Source organism: Vigna angularis, chromosome 7, assembly GCF_016808095.1.
Source record: "Vigna angularis cultivar LongXiaoDou No.4 chromosome 7, ASM1680809v1, whole genome shotgun sequence".
In the NCBI taxonomy this organism is placed as follows: domain Eukaryota; kingdom Viridiplantae; phylum Streptophyta; class Magnoliopsida; order Fabales; family Fabaceae; genus Vigna; species Vigna angularis.
Window position 1 is genome coordinate 13,590,006 of NC_068976.1, and position 21,809 is coordinate 13,611,814.

Sequence of the window (21,809 nt, forward strand, 5' to 3'; positions counted from 1 at the left end):
ATAAGGAGCCTCAATTTCAAGTACTCCATTTGCCTTTATTGCCTTGATAACCCATAACCTGTTCTTAATAATCACTGGTTTTCTAGGTTTGGGTTCATCACTTTCCAAAACAAGGTATTGGTGAACTAGTTTCTCTTCCTTATCCCCATCCTCTTCTTTCACTTTTGGAGAGAAACAATTAAGGCTCTTTTGGGCCAACTTGGCAACTTGCCTTGGTAGATTAGTAACTGATAGAACTTCATCGGTTGCTTCAAGACTAGTCTATTCCTCTTGACTTTGCTGCATATCTTTGAAGACATTAAAAGTTACCTCTCTATCTTGGTCTTTTAATTTTAGTATTCCCTCTTCCATATGAATGACAACCTTGGCTGTCTTCATGAAAGGTCTTCCCAAGATGAGTGGTATCTCTGCATCTTCCTCCATCTCCATCACTACAAAGTCCACTGGGAATTGGAGCTTATCAATTTTTATCACCATGTCTTCTACCACACCATAAGGATATTTGATGGACCTATCTGCCAACTGAAGCATCATTCTTGTTGGTTTGGCTTCAAGACCACCAATCTTTTTAAGCATAGATAGGGGCATCGGATTTATGCTAGCCCCTAAATCAATAAAAGCCTTCCCTATGTCATGGTTTCCAATGGTGCAAGGAATGGTGAAACTCCCCGGATCTTTGAATTTTGGAGGGAGAGTCTTTTGCATGATGGCACTGCAATTTCCTTACACTTCAATTGTTTCCTCATCTAAATACTTCTTCTTCTTGCTGAGGATTTTCTTCATGTACTTCGCATAAGCAGGAATCTGTTGAAGTGCTTCAGTCAAGGGCATGGTGATCTCCAGCTGGTTGAATATTTGCTTGAACCGAGCCAATTGTCTCTCCTTGTATATGTTAGATTGGTTTTTCGGATAAGGAAGGTGTTTCACAAACTCTCTTTCTTTCTGATTTTTCTCTTTTTCTTGATTTTTATGTTCTTCTCCTTTATTCACATACTCACCTTTATTTCTCTCTTTCTCTCCCTCACACTCATTTTTCTCTTTCTCATTTTCTTTTTTCTCCAAAACTTCCTCCTCCACAACTAGATTGTCTTCAATCCCTCTTCCCAGAATTTTTCCACTCCTGGTAGTAATTGATTTACAATGCTCCTTGGGATTAGTTTGGGTGTTGGTTGAAAAATGACCTGCATGTTGATCGGATAGTTGTTTAGCCAATTGTCCCACCTGTGTTTCAAGATTTCTTATTGAAGCTTCTGTATTTTTCTGATTGGTCATAGAAGTTTGCATGAATTTTTCTAAAGTATCCTTCAGTTTGGTAGTTCTTTCATACACAGATGGATTTTGTTGTTGATGCTGATAAGGAGGTTGTCTATTTGAAGGACCAACATCTTGTTTCCATCCAAAATTCTGACTTTGATTGTTTCTCCACCCTTGCGAAAAGTTATTATTGTTAGAGAAATTACTTGTGCTTTCTTGATTACTCACATATTGAACTTCTCCTTCTTGTGGGCCACTTTGATATGAACAATGACCATTGGGATGGTCACCTCCACAAAAGTTACACCTCATGGGTTGTTGTTGACTAGGAGAAGATTGTACTGCTTTTAACTACTCAGGTAAATTAGCCATCTGTTTAGTTAATGCTTCCATCTGCTGAGTCAAAATTTTATTCTGAGCTAAAATTGCATTTGTAGTACTGAGATCAAGCATTCCTTTTTGTTGAACTGTTTGTCTACTATGTCGAGCTTGATGGTCTGTAGATGCTAGTGCCTCAATGATTCTTGTTGCTTGCTCTGGATCTACAGACATCATTGTTCCTCCAGCTGCAGCATCTAATATCATTTTTGTGTCTGGCCTCAGACCATTGCAGAAAATATTTAGTTGAGCAATATCTTCAAACCCATGATTTGGGCATCTCCTCAATAAAGAGTTAAATCGTTCTCAAGCTTCACAGAATGGCTCATCTGGTCCTTGCCTAAAAGTAGAAATCTCAGCTTTTGCCTTAATGTAACGAGAAGGTGGAAAGAATCTATTCAAGAATTTATCTTCTACATCACTCCACTTGTTCAGACTTTGGTTTGGATGTGATTTAAGTCATTCCTTTGCTTTTCCTGTCAGAGAAAAAGGAAACAAACGCATATAAACATGATCAAGATCCCTTTCTTCAAATCCCATAGTTCCTATCAGTTCATAGAACGTAGAAAGATGAATATATGGATCTTAATTATCCATTCCAGTGAATTGATTAGAATTGATTAAGCTAAGGAAAGTTGGCTTCATTTCCAATGTTTTGGTGGTGGGCGGTATTACTATGCTAGAAAAATATCTTGGCCCTTGTTGCATAACATAGTCTCCCAATGTTCTTCTAGGGGGGGTTGGTCCTTCTTCCGCCATATTTTCTGTTTCCAGATGTGTGATGGAAGTATTGGAAGATTTTTCCTTTGTTTTTCCTTGCTTCTTCTTGCTTTTGCCTCTACTTCTTCGAGCGGTTTTTTCTATCTCTGGGTTAAATACTAATTGATCTTTAGAAACCTGACCTCTTAAGAACATAAATCAAAACAGCTCAAGCAAGGGTTAATACAAAAGAGAAAACTAAATAAACTAAATAAATTAAAAGAAATATATTCACAAAGCTGGATGAGATAACTTTAAAAATTCAAAAGAAAACCGTCTTCGGCAACGACGCCAAAAATACTTGTTGAACTTTTGGCAAGCGTACCAATAATCAACTGTAGTATAATGATTTTTAAGTAAGAGTACTGATCCCACGAGGAACAACTTCAATTAAATAGATAAATTTATCTCAAACAACATATATACAAGGGTATTCAAACTGATTCATAATGGATTTTGATAATTTATAATACGTTGCGTAAAAGTAAAATATTAACAGCAGATAAGTTAAAGAAAGTTTAATACGAGAAGTTGGGATTGAATTCATCTATCTCACTCGTCTGCAATCTGAATGAATATAAACATATAGCAACTAAAATTACCAATATTGATGCAACACACAAAAGTCATTTATACCGATTCCTCGCGTATAAAATTCATAAGATCAATTCCTCACATATCTAACAAACTGTCCAACATTATAATTAAGTGTTAAAAGCAATTGATAAACTGAAATCTATCCCTAGCATCACACGATATCAAGTATTCTTGTTCATATCAGATTTTAGAAATACTTTCCAGTCAAAACTAAAACCCACATTCATGAAACTATTGATCAGATAGAATCAAGCACTAAGAGCAGAACAAAAATACCAATATTGAATAAAACAAAAATGCTATATATAAATATCACCAGATTACATCCGAGTTCGAATCGATTACATTCAATCCCGAGAGAAAAGATCAGCCACTCATGGTGGCCGTTGACATTCTAAGGGATGAAGAAGAAGATCCTACAGCTAAAGTGGAAGAAAAACTCTTTGGGTAGCTCTGTGTCTTCTTTTCTCCATGCACTCCGTCTTCTTTCTAACTCATGAGTATATATACTGCCCGAATTCTCGCTTAAGCTAAATTATTCTCGCTTAAGCGAGATGAAACTTCTTAGAGAAGATAGTCATTCTCGCTTAAGCGAAAATGACTTTTAAAGTAATGGCTTCCTGGACGAGTCTAGCTTAAGCAAGATCATTCTAGCTTGGGCGAAATGTTGCAGGATTTATTCTTCTCTCTTAATTTACCTAAAATATATACAAAATAGGGATCAAAGGATTTCCTTTTAATCAACAACTCAGAAACATGTGATTACATTTCATCTTTCTTAGATTGGGGAAAATTGATACAAATGTACACAATTTAATACATAAGTGCCAAAATTTTATATGAAAATTTACTACATTTTTGTACTTATCAAAGACGAAGGGTAAAATTGAAATTTCATTTTCCAGACGGGTTGTGGGTATCGGCGAGTACGGATAGTGTAATATTCAAACCCGACCCGTTAACAAGCGGGTATTAAAATATCCGCTACCCGCTACCCGCGGGTACTAAATACCCATAGCGGATTTTATCCACAGATACCCGCGGGTACGGGTTTTTATGCCATCCCTACACGTAATAGATCAATTATTTTAAGCTGAACTAAATGTAAATTAAGAGGGTTACTTCCTGCACTACCCCATATTTCTTCCTACACCCCAACATTTTCTAAAAATTCCAAAACTACTCCTGTATTTCAAAAAACCCTACACCCAACTTTTTTTCTTCAATGGATTTCAAAGTCTGTTGAAGAAAAAAATCATTCAATGGATTTTAAAATTCGTTGAAGGATTTTTCAAACCTTCAACAAATTTTGGATATGTTGAAGTTTTCAAAAAATTCTTCAACAAATTTCAAAATTTGTTGAATGATTTTTTCTTCAACGGATTTCAAAATTCATTGAAATTTTTTTTTTCTTCAATGGATTTCAAAATCCGTTAAAGGATTTTTTGAAATCTTAAATGGATTTCGAAATCTTTTGAAGAAGTGTATTTTTGGAATGTGGAGGTGTAAGAAGAAAAGTGAGGAGGTGCAAGAAGAAACCGTTGTAAATTAATAATATAAGGCTTTTGCTTTATGCACCTGATACTCATCACCGCACCACCATAATTTTTAAAATGACCCATCTACCATTCATAACATATTTCGATGGTGATTTTTGAATTGTCTATTTTGGAAATTTTTGGAAACAACCTTTCCGGAACAAGTTTTCTAGAATAGGATTTGTAGAACAAGATTTTCAGACCTGAAAATTTTCTTAGAATAAAATTTTCAATTTCCAGAACATATGAGATGCTTTTCAGAATAAGCTTTGTAAAACAAGCTTTCGAGAATTCATCTTTCCTTTTCAAATTGAGCAATCTAGTAAATTTCAGATCAGACAATCTGTAAAGAGAAAAAAACTACAAAATTATATAATCTCCACTAAACTTAACAACCTACATTTTCATGCTCTCCCTCTCTTTCTGTCTGTGCATAAAAAAGAAGACACAATGGCAACAATGGCTATAGGAGCAACGATGGCAAGTGAGAGTATTTTGGTCTTTTAGTTGTTAAAATGAAGTGCAAGTAATTGATTATAGTAAGGAAGTGCATTTTAGAACCAATAACTTCCTTGTGTGGGACAAGTTTTAGAACAAAGAAGTTCCATACGTATGTCCTTTATGAATGTTTTGTCGTTTGTTTATTGGTTCAATTCATTATACATATTACAATAGACAACAGAGTTATATCCTAAATATGACAATCATATAGGGAAAACAACGTTAAGACACATCCGACACTGTCAAAAATCTTCTAACCCTTCTCAGGTATAGCTTATGTTTCCCTCATACCCAATCTCTGCTTGTTTCATGCTCCAAGCGTTCAGTTCTGAAACCACCAAACTCTGGCTTCCATAGTTAAATACATAAAGATGAGCATCTTTGTCTATAGCCAATGATGGATAAACTCTGCTAGTGATACAAACTCTCCCTCCATCTCCAAAACTCTCAACAATGGAGTGGTCAATCTGCATAACAAGAACTCATCAAACCACCAAGCATATCATAAAACAAGGAGGACTGAGTAACACCTTTTAGAAATAAACATACCAAGCTTCTTAGTGAAATCGTTTTTAGATTGGGATCTATGTCTAAGATACTTCCATATGTAGTTTTGTCAAGGTCATGCCTCAATGAGGACCTGGATAAACAAAATTCTGTCTCAATCACAATTTACATGGAGATGTTTAACAAGAGTTATCTATGAACAAAAAACTATGTTGGTGGAATGTTAGAATTCAGATGCAACCTGCTTTGGTCACTGCACATGAGGCATACATATCCATTGGATGCTCTATAAATTCTGAAGAAGACTGCGGTGTGCTCTTTGAGATCCTTTGAAGCCAAAGCTAACAACCCAAATGGCCCTATTGTGCCACTTCTTGCTGCATATTCTTGGCTACAAAGTAGTTGGGGATCAACTCCATTTGGATCAAGAAACTCAGCCTTTTCTAGCTCAGGTAGCTCAAACAACACTTCTACATCGGCCTTCAAAAGTTCAAATTTGAAAGCCCTCATCATTGATGTGCTTGGTCTGAAATTTATCAATGAAAATAGAGTCAATTTACTTACCTGTGATGCAGTGATACCCGAGACTTCAAGATTTGATCCATGCTCAAGGTTCTCCCTCGTTATTCTGATGTGCTTGCCACGTAGTTGTTCTACCTCTTCAAGTGGCCATTGAACCAATCGCTTCCCACTTTTATCAAGCCAAACTTGCCTTGGAATTGTCTACACAGCCAAAAATACTCAGTCAGTTAACATGTTAAGAAAATCATTAGAAACTATAGTATAACAGGAATTGTTTGTATTATGGACATACACACTCTTCTATCTATGATTATATCCAACAATGATTTCAAACATATATCTTTGGATTGAATTTAATACAATCATATATCTACAAAGGTAAACAATATGACAGCTGAAATGACTAGAATACCTGTAGACCAGCCCATCCTTTCTGAATATCATCTTGTGTGGAGTCAGATTCGTTCACCCATCCCCATAATATTCTCCTGTTTTTGGCATTTTCAAAAAATGACTTGGAAGCATAGAATTTACCATAGTCATACCTCAAGTCTGAACTAGTCCCTGTAAACCTGACATCAGGAATGAAGTTTCCCTGATCAGATGCATAGTTACCAAGAAAATAGTAATCATGCTGCTTGCGTAGGTAGCTTATCTTCAAGACATGTCTGACACTTGGATTTTGCGCAGAAGTTTCCACCCCATCTGTGCTGCCATTGATGTACACAGGAAAAAAGTCTGGACACTCACAAACCCCAGTATTTTGTGATGCATAAAAGGGATTAGGATCCACTTTCCAATTAACAAAATCCTTACTTTGGTAGAGAATTGCCTTCCCTTCATCACCATTTTGGGCACCAACTACTACCCTCCATTTCCCATCCTTTCCCTGCCAAGCAGTTGAAGGGTCTCTGAAATTATCAACTTCAACTCCTCTTGGTGGAGTCATCACAGGGTTCTGAGAGTGTTTTATCCATTCCCTTAAGAAGGTGTCAGATAGATTCCTCGGCACAGCTAAGTTCTGAACTTGATGTTTCTTATCATCAATTCCCGTGTACAAAATCATAGGCTCTTCTTTCCCAGGGATTATAGTGGCTGAGCCTGACCAACAGCTATTAATATCATATGGTCCACTTGGTTCAATAGCATTATTCAGATGAATCCAATTGATGAGATCATAGGATACTGAGTGACCCCACACAATCCTATCACCAAAGGTTGCTGCTTCAGGGTTATGCTGATAGAAAAGGTGGTAAACACCTTTGTAGTACATAGGCCCTGAGAGATTCAATCAACATTAACGCCAGATATCTACAGAAGAAGTAAGTTCTGGGAGAAACTAGAAGAAGACTTCTACAGAAGTTAAGCGCATAAGTTGATTTTAATTTACTTATTTTGTTCCGTAAGTTCTTATAGTGAAGTCTATTTAAACAGATTCTTAAGAGGTCAAAGAACAATTTGGTCCAATTTCACAAAGATATGGATGATGATATGGGGAGATGTATGAACAACAGATAGTTCTATAAATTCAAGAGCTTACCATTGGGATCTGCAAAATGAAGACATCCATGTCCAATTATGTCCGCAGAAACATGTCGAATGACAAAAGAAAAGGATTAGATTTATCAATGGCTCAAAAAAAGAAACAGAATTGAACAGATAAACTTGTATTCCTACGAAGTATTAATGTTGAAATACTAAAATTGGATCCACAAAACTTGGAGGGGATAACAATACCGTTCATCCAATTTTCTTGGGGCTGAAAGTGATAAGAAGTTCTATAAGGTTGCTTTGCAGTTGCTCTAGAATTGATGCTATGTGTGGAGAATGCTTGAATTCCATTTCCACTGTTGAGCAGAAAAGAAACAACAACAAATAACAGTAGCTCTGCAATGATCTTCATGATGCAAGCATGAGGGAGAAGGAGAATGTCAAAAGAGCAAAAGGCCTAACTATGAGTTTTAGTTTGATGAAGTACTTTATATATACACAAGAAAAGGACTATTATATTCACTGTGATCTGTCACTTTGTTGAAAGAGACAAATCCAAAACCAATCAGGTTTTTAAATACACATCAGCTTGAGATAGATTCCAACCTGAAGTTATCTGGGTTACTAGTTAGGCATTCATTGGAGTCTTGAATTTCATAATATAAAATATCAATCCATCCTATATGCTTTTAGAATTTAAAAATATATCATATGAGTTTTCTATGATGACTCATGTATAATGGGTTTTTCTTTATAGGAAATTATATGCTTTTTCACCATTTATTGCTTATTTAATAGCAATGGTTTTCTTATCATAAAATATGAGAAAATGTCTAATTCACTCTTTATTGTTGACTTTTGGAGTAAGTATGATCAAAGTTATGTTTTAATTGGTTAAGAGTGGAATAGTGAGGGTGAAAAGAAATTAAACTCTTATCAGATTCTCTCCAATTTTTGGTGATAAAGCAAAAAGGGACTGATTTATTGGAAACTCGTATCAGACAAGACAGGGACAAATCACAGACTTCATCGTGCATCCATGCATGCATATGCTTATGTTGTGGCTGAAACTATATCAAGAGAGTTTGGCATGTGAAAATCACCAATGTTCATTGCCCAGCAAATTAGTGAAATGATGATACTATGGATAACACAGTGAAAGGTGTGGCCAAATCCATTAACACGTGCTATGTTAGATATAGTGCTCTCTTTCTCATAGTTGTTTTCTTCCTACAACACAGTAAAAATAGAATACAACTTTTCAAAAGTTAACATGTGTTTGTTTCATGTATGAGTATTGTTATTTAATATTGTGGTTGTCTTGGCACAACTCTTCTTTTTAGTATTTTATCATCTGGGTTGAGACAGAAGTAAACCAGTTTTTTCTGTCTGTTAAGAAAATTACTTAACAATTACCCCTCAAATCAACTCCTACTTGACAACGAAAAAACTAGATTCTTACCTAATAACTTTAAAACTAACTTAACCTTACAAAATTAATTTGTAAAATAATATTTATATTGAAAATTGTCTTTATTTCTCATAGATATGCACTACTAAAAAAAATTGGCAGAAAATATACAATTTTTTAGTAGTGATAGGATTTCAAATTCATAAAATATATATCTATTTTCTGACATATATCTATTCAACTGTATAAGAGATTGACACCATTCTCTACCCAAAAACTTAAGACAATGGGTTAATGGGTCTTTCATCTTTATATAGTACTCTATTTTCTCATTTCTATCAAATGTAGGACTTAGACTCACGCTTGGATTCCCAACGCCTACTCAACCAAACTTCCTACTTGCTCTATTGGGCTTTTCGGGCTCTCCACCGAGCTTATTGTCGAGCTATCTACACACTCCTCCAAGTTCTCCATAAAACTATCCAGTAAAACCTCCACCATGTTGTCAAGAGACCTCCACAGGTTGTCCAAGCTTGCTTTTCCCCTCTTCAGGGCTATTCAGTCGTCTGGCCGACCTGTAACATCCCAAAAAATTCACCCTAAAAACAAATAAATTTTTGAAAACTTAAATGTTGTAATAATACATAACATCCCGAGCATAAACTAAAATCTATACATCAGTCTTAAGCTCAAACGCAACAGCAAAGATAACCTTGAATCCTTCTAATTCGATCTTCCATCTCTTCCTCCATTTGCACAGGATTACGTGACAATCCTTCAACTGCTCCCGTATAACATCACACATTATACGATCATCGCATTCACATGCACAAACAAGCAAAGTAAGGGTGAGCTAACCTGAAACACATCATTTATAAAACATGCATAGTTATTTCAATACAAATATCATATAATAATTAAGTCCGACATCCTCAAACCAACGTACCACAATTCCTGTTGGACACTTATTCCATAGTACCTAATAATCAACCCAATACACAATAAACTCTCATCCGGATGATACGTTGATGAGCAAATCAACGGAAGGTTCCCCACTTGTGATTTCATTCTTAGTCTCCTCAATATGTCCACAATCAACCACAGATCAAGACATCCTACTACAGTACCCTCAACCTCAATACATACCCAGATATCATAACATTACTGAATCAAAAGATAAAACAACGAACTTATATTACATCGGATACTGTTTACACGAACATTAAGATTGATCACTTAAGCTAGAAACTGAGCATCAAACGCTATTATACCGAATACCATTAGGACGAATACCAAAAGATCAAACGCTAATTAAGATCAAGTACTTAGACTTCACGTTAAGACAGTGTACTCTACTAGAACAATTACTATTATTTCGAACACTATTCGAACGATTGCTCAAAGATCAAATCTCGCACACCACAGATTAAGTACCATTCGGACGAACACTTAATTGATCACTTTACTGAATTTAATTCTATCTGAGAGTAACCTCATCGAGACCGGATGTTCCCTACGTACAACCACTAACTATTAATGATCCTTACCTAAGACAGGCATCATCCGACCCGAGCACTACCTATGAATGATCACTTCTTGAATCATGTATCATCACGACTAATCACTATTTATCAATCGATCGATACCTCAACGACTATCAAGGCCGGTCACTCCCTATAAATGATTACAACCTCAGAGCAACATCACCAATAAAGATCATTCCCTAAGAACCATCGCTACGAGACAGAACACTATAATAAGGAACGCTTGAGTCTGGGTTAAATGCCTAGAGTACTCTGCTGAACACCTCAGTACTGACCGAACGTAATCAAACTAAACCTCAGGTTACCAAATTAAGATCGGACGCTAGCTACCTCAGATCCACTAACATCAAGATCAACTGTTATCTAATAACGCTCGCTACCTGAAAATAAATAACACCAAGACCGAACGTCACTAGTAAGAACGCTCGTTACTACCTATAGACCCAACAAGTTTTACTCCCCGTCTCTCTCGAAGAAGTATTCCAAATCCAACTTTATCTACACTACCATCTCTCTTGTATCCGTACGACCATCACGGTTAGAAACCACAGCCACAACATTCAAGATGAATAACCAGAATTATCACACTATAAACCCACTACAAATACTATAACAATTCCCATGATAAATCGACTCACATGACACTGCAGACTAGTCTTTCATAAACTGATATCGTTTACTTGTAATTCGTCGTCATAACCTGCTCTCAATAACAGGCGACCCGAGCCGTCATCCATCGCGACTTCAGACCTATCTCCCCGACTCCTCAAGGACTAACGAGTAAAAACATCGATACTACGCGTAACGATGCACTATACTCAACACGAGCCGAAGTCATTGGGCGAGACATTCACCTCCTCGCGCAGAAGAAGGTGACACTCGAATCTCCGTCTCACGCGTGAGACTAGCAAAATGCTAAAAAGACCGACGGAGTTACAAGCAAATAACATAGTGTATGTACCACCTCCAACAGAATAAACGTGCTCAATCACGAAGTCATACATATTCTCATTAATATGTATAACTAAACCAATAGAATAAACGTGCTCAATCACGAAGTCATACATATTCTCAATAATATGTATAACTAAACCAATATTGGATCAAGGAAATAACCAACAATTCTCAATAATTGCTTCAAAATACACCCACGGATTTATGCATTATTGCCGAACGCTATTTTCAACTCTGATGCTGTCTGAACGAACGTTCTGGAATCAATCCTCATCATAGGCCGAACGCTCACAAACCAAGGCCGAACGCTCACAAAACCAAGGACGAACGCTCACAAAACCAAGGACGAACGCTCACAACACCAAGGACGAACGCTCACAAAACCAAGGACGAACGCTCACAACACCAAGGACGAACGCTCACAAAACCAAGGACGAACGCTCACAACACCAAGGACGAACGCTCACAAAACCAAGGACGAACGCTCACAACACCAAGGACGAACGCTCACATAACCAAGGACGAACGCTTAAAGATCAAGCATCCTCAAAGAACGAACGTTCGTTAACCCATAGTATGACCGAACGCTCATTACATCCTATGGACGTTTGTCTTGAGACCAAGGCCGAACGTTCAAGATTACTCCACCAAAACACTAAGTTACGGACGAACGCTCATTAATGTACTGTTTAAATACGATTTGGACGAGTGTCCCATATATTATGACGAACGAACGCGGACGTTCGTTCAGAACCGAACGCTCACCACTGAGCAATTTGGACGAACGTCCAATTTCACCAGAATTGGACGAACGTGAGGCCGACCACTATTTGGTCGAGGACTGTTGGGACGAACGTCCAATTTTGACTCACCAAAATTGGACGAACGCGCATTCTGCAGAATTTTGCAGCGTCAGATTTGGAGAAACCCCAAATTCAACCCCTTCTTCCCAGATTTTACCCAGATTTGCAGCAAACACTAATATCTCAAAAATTAAGGAAATAAATCAAGCTCCCCTTACCTCTTGAAGACTTCCTTGTATGTTTTGGGATCAATCTCCTCCTAGACGTGCAGATCAAGATCTCCTAGCAACTTCAACAGCTCTCCACTTCCTCTCCCAGATCTTGGTGCAAGAACTCCACCCTTACAAGATACTCAACCCAGATCCTCCTCTCAGCTCTTCTAAAATTGGTACTGCTTCCCTTGGGTGCTCCTGGACGGTTGCAAAAGGGAAGAAAGGATTTCCTTCCTCTGGGTTGTTCTCCCCTTGTGGTAAGCATACACCGAAGCACTAAGTTTTGGAATAAAGGAGAGGACTTCCGAAAGCATCCAGCAACAGCGTGAAGAAAGCTTCACGGCCTTCACAAGAAATTATAGTTTGGAAGCAAAGAAGAGAAGTCCAGCACACCAGCAGCTGTAACCGTGAATGAAGAAGTACATGGCCATGGCATCAGAGAGTAGATGCCCCTACTGAGACCATTCCCCCCTACTTCTCCCATTCCTATCATTGCACTTCAATAATGCACTCCCAATAGTCAAAGAGGTGGGTGACCACCATGTGCCCACCATGTCCCCTACCATCTAAAAATACAGGTCTTACACGACCTCTTCGTGATAGTCGATTGCCTCACCGAGTTCCCCTTACTACCCGACTATTTTGCCAAGTTCACTGCAAATGTAGCAATCTTGGTCATCGTTTGCTCTTCCTCCATCGATGGTTCTTAGTATCCATTCTTCACTACATCCCACACGTCTTGGGATCCAAGAAGAGCTTTCATTTGTTGACTCCAATTATCATAATTAACTTTCTTTGATAATTGTGGGAGGGACATACCATTTACTAGATTTTCCATCTCTCTCCCTCTCTGTTTTTCTCAAACACTCAAGCACATTGTTTCACTCTCTTTTTTTCTCTCACTCGGACACAAAGGCATAAAGCTTTAATGCCAATTTATAAAATAGAAAATGTGGCACACACACACTCTATAATTGCATTATGTAATTTTGTACATATTATTGATGAATGTCACAATCCTTAAATAGTCGCAAGACTAGGAGATAAAACAACAATACTAATGTGCCCAGTATAATAATAAATGGCTGACTATAAAAACAATAACAAGAACTAGAGTTAAAAATAGTAACAGGTGTTGGGTATAAACAAAGTCCCACATCGGATAAAATAAGAGATGAATATGAGTTTATATACACATAAGACACCTTCATTGGTAAGAGGCTTTTTGGAGTGGTATCAAAAGCAAATCCGTGAGGACTTAGCCCAAAACGAATAATATCTTACCAGTGTGGAGATCTATGCGTGTGTGTGTGTGTTGAACCTCTCTACAACAGGAATTGAATCTTTAAACTTTGATGCGAAAAATGTTCATTCAAAACTTTTGATACATTTTGGTCTCCAAACTTTAAAAATGAATGGATGTGGTGTTTTTAACCGAATTATGTTAAACTTTTTTGTGTGTCAAATGCATTTCTTAGTTGATATTGAAACAATAATGTGTCAAATAAGATAAACTTAAATATTAGTATGAAACACATTTAACAAGTTTAGAGAATATTAATGTAATTGGGTTAAAAGGATTATATCTATTATTTTTTAAGTTTAAAAACTATAATATCTCAAAGTTTCATATAAAACTAAATTCTAATTTTATGTAAAAATTCAAAAATTAAAAATATATTTAACCATACTTTTTAAATAACTGTGAAATTATTGGTTTAAATATTTTGAAGCTGGTAATTAGAAATGAGAGTAGCGACCAATAATACAAAAATCAGATAGCATGGCTGTTGGAATTTAAGAGTATTAGAGACAGTTTTCAGATTCATGAAGAGTTACAATATTCATGAAGAGTTACAACCATTCATGAAAAGTTATAATCAAGAAATGTAACTAGTCAGAAAAGTTGTTATTCATGAAGAGTTACAACCATTCATGAAAAGTTACAATCAAGAAATGTAACTAATTAGAATCTGATATCTCTTGGATTTGAAAGATGTTTGATCAACATCTATATAAAGGGATCTTATGCTCTACTGAAATTGAATTCGCTCATTCTCTTAACACACAAATCAATTCCTGAGTATCATATTCTTGTTTAACATTAATACTAAGAGTGAGTATCATCGTTGTATTTCTTCTTTGTATCTCAAAAGCGGATTTCGTGGTCCCCTTCACTCTTATAAGGGACGAAATATTGCTTTTAGGAAAGTGTGTATTCACGCCTAGAAGAATATATCAAGTCTACATTGTTGTTCATCTTGTTTCCCTAAGTTATTGGAAAATTGTTCCAACAGTCTAAAAGCAATATTTTCTCTAAGATGACAACAATTCGTGAGATGTGTGCAAACTTTCACAAATTAGACAAGTTTGAAGGCGTTGGTTTCTGACGATGGCAAAAGAAGATGCATTTCCTTCTCTCGGCTCTAAACGTGGCATATTTTCTAAGTTCTCCCCAACCCAAAGAAAGCGAAAACGAGACATTGGAGGAACAACGAAAAAGGAACAAATGGGAGAATGATGATTATGTTTGTCGTGGTCACATTCTGAACGGTATGTCTGATCCTTTATTTGACATGTATCAACAAAGAATCCTAGGAAGTTTCAAGCAACATAATATTGCAATGGATGAGACATTCATTGTTTCTTCTATAATTGACAAACTACCACCAAATTGGAAAGATGTTAGAAATTCTCTAAAACATAATAAAGATGATATGAATGTTGAACAATTGGCTGCTCATCTTCGGATAGAAGAAGGGATCCGTCTGCAAGATGGTCAAAAGGATTCCAATCATCCTAATTCTTCTACTGTTAATATGATGGAAGATGAATAAACAAAAACAATACCAAATAACAAGAAAAGGCCTCATAATTTTCATAAAGGAAAGATGAACAAAAAGCCAAATTTTGGTAAAGAAAGTCAACAAGCAAATTGTTGGGAATGTGGCAAGCCTGGTCATTTAAAGAGGGATTGCACAATCTGGAAAAGGAAGATGGCCAAGAATGGCGGTAAACAAGGTCAAGGCGAGTCTAGCCAAGGCCAACTGAAAAAAGGTAATTGTACACAAATTGCACATAATTTTGTTTTGAATTTTGTGGAGATGGTTTCTGAAATCTTCTGTGTGCAGACTGATGATTCATGGTGGATCGATTCAGGGGCTTCAAGACATGTTTGTAAAGAACATTGTTTATTCAAAACTTTTAAAGATGACAATGGAGAAGTTCTTTACATGGGAAATGATTCTATGGCTAAAGTCCTCGGTGTTGGACAAGTAGAATTATTACTTAGTTCTGGAAAATCACTTGTTTTAAGAGATGTTTTATATGCTCCAGAATTAAGAAGAAATTTAGTGTCTGGATTAATCTTGAATCGGTTGAGATTTAAATTGGTATTTGAATCTGATAAATTCATATTATCCAAGGGTGGTGTATTTGTTGGACTAGGATATCTTTGTAATAATATGTTCAAACTAAGTGTAATAAATAATGTGAAAGACTCTGTTTATGTTGTGAATCATGATTCTTCTTTATGGCATTTTCGTCTTGGGCATGTTAATTATAGTAAATTTGATGACAACGGTAATGGTGTCATAATATGCTTATATGTTGATGATATGCTAATTTTTGGAACAAATTTAGATCAAGTTAATTTGACCAAAACATTTCTATCATCTTATTTCTCTATGAAGGATATGGGAGAAGCAAAAGTTATATTGGGTATAAAGATTAAGAGAGAAAATGAGAAATTAATTTTGTCTCAATCTCATTACATTGAGAAAATTCTCAAGAAATTCAACAATTATGAATGCTTTCTTGCTTCAATCCCTATGGATCCTAGTTTAAAGATATTACCTAATGGTGGTAAAGCAGTTTCACAACTGGAATATGCAAGGGTAATAGGATGTTTAATGTATTTGCAATGACAAGTACAAGGCCAGATATTGCTTTTGCAGTAAGCAAATTGAGTATATATACTAGTAACCCTAGTCTATCACATTGGCAAGCAGTACGTCGAGTACTTAAGTATTTAAAGAAAATTATTAATTATGGATTAACATATAGTGGTTATCCTTCAGTTATGGAAGGATATTCTGATGTAAGTTGGATTACAAATGCAGAAGATCACTCTTCAACTAGTGGTTGGATTTTCCTCCTTAGGGGAGGTGCAATTTCTTGGTCGTCCAAGAAACAAACTTGAATTACAGATTCCACTATGGCTTCAGAGTTTATAGCTCTAGCCTCGGCAGGAAAGGAAGCCGAATGGTTGAGGAATCTCATGTTCGAGATATCATTATTACCAAAACCAAAAACCAATATCACCAATAGCAATACATTGTGACAATGTTGCAACATTGACAAAGGCTTATAGTCAAATATACAATGGCAAATCAAGACATATTGCTGTGAGACATAGTTATGTCCAAGGACTCATCAAAGATGGAATTATTACAGTGGATTTCGTACGAACGAAGTTTAATTTGGCTGATGGATTTACTAAGGCATTGGCTAAAGATTCCATTTCCAGAATGACAATTGGAATAGGAATAGAGCCCACAATTAATCACAAGTAAGGGAATCTTAACTTAACGCTTAATATGACATTGAGTCTTAAGTTCAATAAGATTAAATCTCTTATTTGATTATTGAAAGCACAAATAATTATTTCAAGAGTGCTTTAGATCTGTGATGCTTAGGAGGTTGAGTAATTCTTAATTGGTTTCTTGAATTTATGTTTTGTCACAGAAACATGTTTACCTAAGAAATCAACCTATGTAAGTGCGAAGTTTGGCCGCTTCAAGAAGTCAAGGAGGCATGACTTTGTTGCACTTATGAATAGATATGGACGCATGGCCCTATTGTGTCAAGTATAACAAGAATATGTAATTTATCTTATATGTAGAGTATCTTCAAGATTTCATTATGTATTATGTTGGTTCAATCGTTTCGACACCAATAAAATTCGAATTCCTGGAATGTGTATTCTGCTAAGTGAAAGTTCAAGTCTATGTACACTTTCATTTATGTGTAAGATTACAATTATTAAATTGATGTTTGTGTTAAGTAATTATACAATACTCTCAAATGGTGAAGGATTGTTGGAATTTAAGAGTATTAGAGACAGTTTTCAGATTTATGAAAAGTTACAATATTCATGAAGAGTTACAACCATTCATGAAAAGTTACAATTAAGAAATGTAACTAGTCAGAAAAGTTGTTATTCATGAAAAGTTACAATCAAGAAATGTAACTAATCAGAATCTGGTATCTCTTGGATTTGACAGATGCCTGATCAACATCTATATAAAGGGATTTGTGCTCTACTGAAATTGAATTCGCTCATTCTCTTAACACACAAATCAATTCCTGAGTATCATATTCTTGTTTAACGTTAATACTAAGAGTGAGTATCATCGTTGTATTTCTTCTTTGTATCTTAAAAGCGGATTTCGTGGTCCCCTTCACTCTTATAAGGGACGAAATATTGCTTTTAGAAAAGTGTGTATTCACGCTAGAAGATTATATCAAGTCTACATTGTTGTTCATCTTATTTTCCTAAGTTATTGGAAAATTGTTCCAACAATGGCAGTGCACAGTTGGCTTGCATGTGATTGGGAAAATGTCATGATCTATATATTATAATTTGTGAGGTTATATGGTGAAGCTTTTCCTAAACAAATATTTTTTGCGTTCATTATCTATCACGTGAAAGATGACTTAGACAAAGACCCATAATATGAGTTCTAATGGAAAATATTAAAAGGAATTTAAAATCCAAGTCTTCTGAGAAATATTTTTCTTTTGGCTAATTCCTAAGACAAAACCGAATGATTGCAAGTGGCCATCTGTTTGATTGATTTGCATGAAGTGAAAGATCAAGACAACCCAACACTATTTGTTTTATATTTGATTTCAAAACTGGTTATGGAACAACTTGCCTTATATAATTTATATTCATTTATTATTGAATTGAACTACTTGTATTTCCCTTTATTAAACAAATGTAAATATTAGTTTAGTCATTATTCCTAGAATTATTGAAATGAAAATATGATAATAAAAAAAATGCAGAGAAATAATTCCTCGAGCCACCACAATCAGTCTTTGAGTATTCGAGCCTTATATCTTAAGTTTGAGCACGATTTATAGTTCTTGACTTATATGTTTGAGAATAAGGTGATTTTCCATAAGTTTGTTTCATTAGTTGAGGATAAATTAAGTATAGGTTGGGTTTGTCATTTTTCTTATTTAATTTAATCCAAAATTTTGATAAAAACATTTAATTTAAATATAAATTTAACTTGATATCAATTTTATCATTATAGATAGAGTTAAATGGAAGGAAAAAAAAATATAAAACTTAAATTACGCTATATATTTAAAAATAAATATTTAAAAATTAACAAACTTACTGTAAATATAATTTCATGTAATGCAAAATATTCTCTATTAATTAAAAATGGTTTTATAACTAATATAAAATTATAAGAACTTGTGCTTTTATACTGTAAATACATCTATAAAATAATTTATAAGTGATAATTATATTTAAGTTATGTTAATTTTTTAATGACATGATTAATTTAATACGTGTGTTTCACACGATATATCTATATATATATATATTTGATTTGCAATTTTATTTTTAAGTGTTTTTTTTAAGTTTAACCATTTTTAATTAAAAATTATCTACAAAATAAATACAAACTATATATAATAAAACTTATAAAAATCATTTATATTTAATTTTATAAATATAATAATAACAATAATAATAATTTCATTATCCTTTGTATCGTAACAAATAAGTTAAGGAGTATTAACAATTTTTTTGGTGTTACTTGGCCTTGAAGTTGAATTTAACATAGATTATTAGGTGTGAACTTATCAAATAAGGGTGTGCTATTTGTTTTCTTCATTTAGGAAGATAGAAGTTTCCCTTTTGAATTATTTTCTTCTACATTTCTTTCACATCTTCCAAAAATAAAACCTTCAACGCTTTGATTCAATTCATTTACTTCTTTCATTCAAATAATTCTTTTCTACTCTCTCATTTCTTTTATTACGACTTTATAATTTCTAGGTTCATTGAGATTTGATTTTATATGGTTTTAAATATTTAGATTTCAATTCTTTAGATAATTGAATTTGTTTGTTTAAAATATTTAAATTGTATGATGAATTGAATTTAGGGATACACAGTAGTTTCTCTTAAAGTTAATTTATAATAAAATACAGTGGATCAATTATAATGAGCTATTTGGACATAGAATAATGTTTAGAAATTCATGTAGGAAAAATGTTTTGTACTTAAACCTATAAACCAATTATGCATAATGAATTAAGGAAATTAGCCATTGCTTTCCATTGTACTGTTTTTAAATGTTTTAGAACTCAAAATTCTTGATCAAACCCTTGAAACCTAATTATGAATTTGCGAATTTAAAAATTAAGATTAGAAATGCTCCTTTTGAGCATCATCCAAGTCAATCCCTATAAACTACATGGTTTTTTTTTAATGATAGAATTTTTTTTAAGTATTTATGTGCATTCATCAAAATGACATTGTTCTCAAGGAGCAATTAGTGTTAAAAATATATATAATAAAATTAATTAAAAAATTAAGTAATTTCTTCTCAAGAATGCAGAAAAAGTTTAAAGGGTGGATGTATTATAATTTCTAATGTTTTAACATTATTTTATTCATTGAAATTCACACTTTCATTCCATTTCTTTCTTTTCCTTGTAAACAGTACATACATTGAAATAAACACACCATTAGGGAAATAGCTATGATGGATAATGATTTCGGCACACAGAAAATCACTAAAAGGAAGTTTAATTCACTAAAAAACTGTTGTACTACTTGAAAATTTATTGAAAGTTGAATTTTCTTAATTGAACACTTCAAGATGTTTCTACTATTAATAATCATATAATAACTCATCAAAATGTGACTTCGTTCAGTAAAATAAATTTCACAAAACAATTCTTTAGTTACTAAAAATAAAATCTATAATCATGATATAAACAAGTAGTAAAAAAGAAAAATTATATTTTGTAAAACTAAAGAAATTACATTTTGAAAAATGATCAAATTAATTGGATGCAATTAATTTTTGTTTTTATCTTCTTTCTCGGATTTTTACTTATATTAATGTTTTTTCATAAGACAAGACATATGGAAGAAGATTTTATTTCACTATTTTTCTTTTTACTTTTATATTTCATTCTTCAGTTTATAATTATTTTTTTTATTTCCTACAACATTTGTTTTAATTTTCTAAGATGACAATATAAAATTTGGGTAGCAAATATTCTGTTGTTTTATTAGGAAATGATTTTTAAGTCTAACTCGATCCCACAAAACCGGTTTGTATGATAAGGTTTTTCTAGTCGATTTGGAACTTCTAACACACCCTTTTCACACCGAGATATAGACATAATTATTAAAAAGTGATTTTTAAGCCAAACTCAACCTCGCAAAATGAGGTTTGCACCCCACTTATATACTATTTAGCAAATAAAATGAATTGACAATTGTATAAAAGAATTTGAACTGTTTTGAGAGTTAACATTGAATAAATATGGGTTTTGAAGGTTTGCACCCCACTTATATACTATTTAGCAAATAAAATGAATTGACAATTGTATAAAAGAATTTGAACTGTTTTGAGAGTTAACATTGAATAAATATGGGTTTTGAAACCAAAAGTGCAATTGTGCATTAGATAGTGTACCTCAGCAAATCCAAGTTTGTTGAGCCTATTATATAGAAATCAGAAACAAAGAAGGATATAGTATAAAATTATATTAATTATTAAATTATAATAACTAATTAAATTAAATTATTTTTTTAAAGATTAAAATTAAATTATATTTAACTATTTTAAAAATATTTATTTCAGTTTTAAAATCTTATATAAATTTTTTAGTAATATAAAAACTAGTTACATTAATAAAATACAATTTTATGTAATTTAGTTAAATTTTATTTTTTGTAATTTCTACAATTGATATCAAAATTTATGTAATTATATGCAATTTTAATGAAAAATGTTCATTTAAACTTGATTTCTATTATATTTTATCATTATTTAGTACACTATGTTGTATATATGGAATAAAATTATAAATTGTCATATTTTTATTTTATCATAGGATTATTCTCGTATTTTACTCTCTTATCCTACCCTATTAAGTCTGTAAAAGACTTCTGAACTAACACAAATTAGAAACATACTAAAAACAAATTATATATAACCAATTTGCATTGACTACAGAAGTCAAGTCATCAATAAAAATAATTTCTCTGTTGCAATGTATCCAAATTATTA

The 21,809-nt window shown here is 33.8% G+C and overlaps 1 protein-coding gene and 1 non-coding gene across 2 annotated transcripts; one reads left to right on the top strand and one right to left on the bottom strand.

Moving 5' to 3' along the window:
- The first annotated feature begins 1,894 nt into the window (after positions 1–1,894).
- Positions 1,895–2,000, top strand: LOC128193405 (small nucleolar RNA R71). Its single transcript, XR_008244626.1, has one exon. It is a non-coding gene; the product is annotated as a small nucleolar RNA R71 (small nucleolar RNA).
- Positions 2,001–4,934: 2,934 nt separating this feature from the next.
- On the bottom strand, positions 4,935–7,542 carry LOC108337328 (beta-fructofuranosidase, insoluble isoenzyme CWINV1). Its single transcript, XM_017573829.2, has 5 exons — positions 6,469–7,542; positions 6,099–6,257; positions 5,776–6,014; positions 5,577–5,667; positions 4,935–5,494 (listed from the first exon to the last, which is right to left on the bottom strand). Exons 1-5 carry the CDS (start codon positions 7,327–7,329, stop codon positions 5,291–5,293), a joined length of 1,554 nt encoding a protein of 517 aa, XP_017429318.2. The 5' UTR covers positions 7,330–7,542; the 3' UTR covers positions 4,935–5,290.
- Between the last annotated feature and the right edge of the window lie 14,267 nt (positions 7,543–21,809).

Excerpts from the sequence above, each read along its gene's own strand:
- LOC108337328 (XM_017573829.2), bottom strand. The coding sequence starts at position 7,329 with ATGTACTACAAAGGTGTTTACCACCTTTTCTATCAGCATAACCCTGAA. Across the intron at positions 5,668-5,775 it reads ATGTGCAGTGACCAAAGCAG|GTCCTCATTGAGGCATGACC; the intron begins GTTGCATCTGAA and ends TTGTTTATCCAG. Across the intron at positions 5,495-5,576 it reads CGATTTCACTAAGAAGCTTG|ATTGACCACTCCATTGTTGA; the intron begins GTATGTTTATTT and ends CTTGTTATGCAG.